The following is a 4185-nucleotide window of genomic DNA, read 5'->3' as shown; positions in this document are numbered from 1 at the left end:
CGCCTTCAATAAGGCCATTCAAAACTTCATGAAATATCTTCGTCCTTGCTTTCATCATTGGACCTCTCAAGGTTTGCAAAAGATCTGTTTCTTTGTTCTCATCCTCATAGTTGTCCTCAACAATAGTTTTATTAAAACACAACTACATGACCATTTTGATTTAATTACAACTTCATTGTACAATATATACTCAAATATGTGAAATGTTATTCAGTTTTATTTTATATACACTGAAGTTTCATTTCACCACAACTATAGTATCATTTTGATATAACATCAGTTTCATTTGATAATATAAAAATAATACGTGAGGTAGTGTCAATTTAGATATACTGTAGTGTTAGTTGGTAATTAACATACAAAAAAATCACACTCTGTTAACACTAACAGCGCACAATTTCTTTATTTAAAAAAACGACGTCGTTTTTACTGCCGGTGCATATGTACCGCGGTCCACGATATAACGCCCCCTTTTTTTTCCCAGTGGTACACACAATAATTTGGCCCACTAACTCAATACAGCTGCCGTCTGATACCTATATGAGCTGAGTCCACCTAACCGCTCCACGCGTCTTCTATTGTCAGAGCTTAACATACACATATCCCCCTTTCAAAGACTCGCAAAATTTTTCTCAATTTCTTCATTTATAATTTATACAGATTCGCGTATTACATACGAATCGGAAATTCTGTCAAAATTTGCAGTCTATATCTAGAGGAGCGAAGGAAGGCGCAAGATTACAGAGAAACTGGCTTCCGATTAAAATTCCGGTTCTCACACGGTATTGCCCTCTCGTTTCCGTTTAATTCTGTGTATCTGAATTAATAGAAATCTATTTGGTTAAATCCGAGAAGATAATTCATGATTATGAGTAATTCTTGTTGTTTTTATCTAAGATTGAGTTAATTATGTTGATAGATGCCAGAATTGTCGAGTATTTTGAGGTAAGTATATGTTAATTTCTGTGAATTTATTCTCTATGTATCATCTGATGGTCAGTAATTGTTAATTCCTGGAAGGGAAATTTATTTTGACGACGAACATATCTCGTTTGCTGTAATCAACCAAAAATTTGTGATGGATTAAAATAAGATCTTCTCAGAATTAACCAATGAAAGTCACTCCTAGTATAATTTACTAGGTGAGTACTAGTCATTGATGTAATTAGGTGAATATCTCTGATGGATTAAAAGTAACTCGTCTGAGAATTAACTGAACAGAGTCTCTACTAGTATGCCTTATAAGAATACTATATGAGGTTGCTAGAGTGCAATGCTCTTTTAAGTAGGTCTTCAATGGTCTAATTTGAATGTGAAAGATATGTGGACAAATGCACATTTGTCTAGGTGGGCTGCCACTAACCCCCTTGACAAGTTTGTAACAAGCTAGTATAAAAGGTATTAATGTATTATTTTTACTTATAGGCTTCTTTTTCTCAGGGATGCACCAAATGGGATAGGATCTTTGAATGATATATAGAAAAAAAACATAGTTAATACTGTTTTGCCAAGCTCATATTTCTTCAGCACGTACTGGTTCTGACAGGGCACTGATCTGCTACTGATTTCATGGTTTCATGCCCTATACTTTTGATTGGGAATAATTTTCATCTTGGATCTACAAAATTTGTCAGTCTTTCATGATTTTGAAACTGTATGGATTTTGTCTTTAATTGTGAGCATCTTTCTTTTGTATGCATGCTTATCATTTTTTTTGTTTCTTTGTATGGAACAATGGATTTGATTTGATATTTTGTGTTCTAGCAATGCTTCTTGATGCATTATGTTGCCTTTATGTGCTACGGAGTATATAATAAGTCAAATGTTTTCATATATTATTGCTGAATAACCCTGAAACTTGTATGAAACTACTCCGTTTATCAGTACATGGAAAATGGAAATTCTATCTTGCCCAGTTATGGAAATTGTACACTTTTACCATTACTGACAAGCTTGTTGTTTACTCTGGAAAGAGTTGTTGCTTCTTAACAACAGTGGTGGAGCAGGAATTATTTGGTTGAGAGTTCAATCTCTTCAGTTCTACAAGTGGCTCAGTCTTCAGAAATACTTGGCAGAGAATAGCTACTTGGTCGATGATGGCTCTTCTTGGATTGAAAAGACGAGCAAATGATTTCACCACTAATGACAGAAAGCGGAATTGCAATAGAGTTAATGAACCACAGGACATTGAGAGAGAAGGAATGGTCGGTGAAATTACTTTTGAGATTCTCAAACTGCCGTTCGAAATAATATGCAACATACTGTCAAGACTTCCTCTCAAGACTATAATCTGCTGCAGAAGTGTTTGCAAGAAGTTCCTTAAAATGCTCAAAGATCCTTACTTTGCTAATGTACATCTTGCCAGAGCTCCTTCCACCACAGCCAGCCTGATTCTTCAAAGTTATGGTGGAAATAAGGGATTTTACTTCTACACAATTGACCTTGATGAAACCTCTCATGCCATTTCAGACAGCACAGGTCCATACAAATTTCCTTCACCTTGTCGTTCTCATCATGAATTAACTAAGCAGAATGCCGAATTCTGCTTCCAGAGCAGGCATGTTACTTTTGTCGGTTCTTGTAATGGCCTGCTTTGTTTATATTCTTCATTGCCTAAACCTTTCTACTATGTGTGCAATCCTATTCTTGGTGAATCTGTCGTTCTTCCTCCTCCAACTCCATTGGCACCAGATTCTACTTACTACTTGTCTGGTTTTGGATTCTGTCCAAAGACTAAACAGTACAAAGTTGTTCGATTCCTGTGTTCGGTATCTGTTAACCATGTCACGAACAGTGTTTCAAAAGAAATGGCAGCTGAGATTTACACACTTGGGTCAGATTCCTGGAGGAGGATAGGGAAAGCTCCCTGCCCTAAGAGAGGGGGATCATTTGATCCTTTTATCAATGGTTCTCTGCACTGGATCATTGAAACTGCTAAAACCTCTGAGCAAATATGTTCATTTGACTTGAACACTGAGCAATTCAGAACTCTACCCTCGCCTCCTCACTTCAATGCAAACTATATTAAAAAAGTTTCCTGGATAAATATTGGTACCCTTGGAGGGCATTTCTGTTTGTGCTATATTTATGATGATGCTTGCTTGGAGGTTTGGGTGATGAAAGATTATGGAGTGAAGGAGTCCTGGAGTAGAGAATTCAGCATAGACATAAAGTTCTATTGTGGTCTGAAAGTGGAAAATCTGCGGCAACCCGTTAAATTCCTGAACAATGGTGATATGTGGCTCATGTGCAGTTCTAATTCTCTGGCTTCTTATAACCCAAGGAAGGGAACTTTCAGAGACTTCAAAGCCCTGGCAAAGTGGAAGTCTGAAGTTATTGCTCTTGTTCCCAGCTTTGTATCACTGAAAGATGCCATGTCAAGCAAAAATCTGAGAGTGGAAAGTTTGAGTCGAAGAATACCGAAAATTTATTGTTGAAATCTTGCTTGCTTGCTTGCTTGCTGCCTGCATAGAGGAGGTTAGTAGAGGCTTGTATAGCTAAACTGCTTGGGCAAAAGAAGTATGTATTCTCTTAGCATATATGTTTTTATTTATTATTATACTCTCTCAATGAGGTTCTGAGGATTTATATTATATAGACAGAGCTTGGGGATTTATATTATATTATATATAGACAGAGCTCGGATTTTCAACATAAAACAGTAAAGAGGTGCAGAAATAATGATCTCCCATGTGTGTATCCTGCAGACACATGTTCCTTTCAATGAGATGTTTGATGGTTGATGAGTTCTGTCAGGCATGGTTTTATTTTAGTCTTGATTATTCATGTCTTTATTATCGTTATTTCTTATTCTAAAAAATTTACCTTGAATTTCATTCCCCCCCCTCCCCCCCCCCCCCCCCCCCCCCTTTTTTTTTTTTTTTTTTTTTTTTTTTTTTTTTTTTTTTTCTTTTGAAGTAAAAATGAATTCCTTAATTAAACGAGATTAAGGTGCGCATTGCATTGTGCGCCCTGATGCAAAACGACGTCGTTTCAGTTTTTTTTTTTTTTTTTTTTTTTTGAAATTTCGCTACCCTGTGTTGGTGGTTAATTTTCTTTAAAAAAACATCTCATGTTCAAATATGTACATAATTTTATACTAGAATGCACATAATATACATGAATGTACATAATTGTATAACAAAATACACATATTTTTTTTTAAAAGATAATACATATAATCTA

At 35.7% G+C, this 4185-nt stretch overlaps 1 protein-coding gene across 2 annotated transcripts; it reads left to right on the top strand.

Moving 5' to 3' along the window:
* The first annotated feature begins 564 nt into the window (after nucleotides 1-564).
* Nucleotides 565-3764, top strand: LOC109185627 (F-box protein At3g07870-like). 2 transcript variants are annotated; one of them, XR_002055002.1, is made up of 3 exons: nucleotides 565-782; nucleotides 1974-3592; nucleotides 3628-3764. XR_002055002.1 is itself a non-coding variant. In XM_019335585.1 (2 exons), the coding sequence occupies exon 2, from the start codon at nucleotides 2094-2096 to the stop codon at nucleotides 3435-3437; it is 1344 nt and encodes a 447-aa protein (XP_019191130.1). In that variant the 5' UTR covers nucleotides 565-782; nucleotides 1974-2093; the 3' UTR covers nucleotides 3438-3601. The 2 variants fall into 2 exon arrangements, 1 of the variants encoding a protein (XP_019191130.1); XM_019335585.1 differs by lacking the exon at nucleotides 3628-3764 and having other exon boundaries at nucleotides 1974-3601.
* The last annotated feature ends 421 nt before the right edge of the window (nucleotides 3765-4185 follow it).

Source organism: Ipomoea nil, unplaced genomic scaffold (assembly GCF_001879475.1).
Source record: "Ipomoea nil cultivar Tokyo-kokei standard unplaced genomic scaffold, Asagao_1.1 scaffold1334, whole genome shotgun sequence".
NCBI lineage: Eukaryota > Viridiplantae > Streptophyta > Magnoliopsida > Solanales > Convolvulaceae > Ipomoea > Ipomoea nil.
Note: the sequence above shows the minus strand (reverse complement) of the source record. Positions and strands in the feature narration are given on the sequence as shown.

Excerpts from the sequence above, each read along its gene's own strand:
- LOC109185627 (XM_019335585.1), top strand. The coding sequence starts at position 2,094 with ATGATGGCTCTTCTTGGATTGAAAAGACGAGCAAATGATTTCACCACT.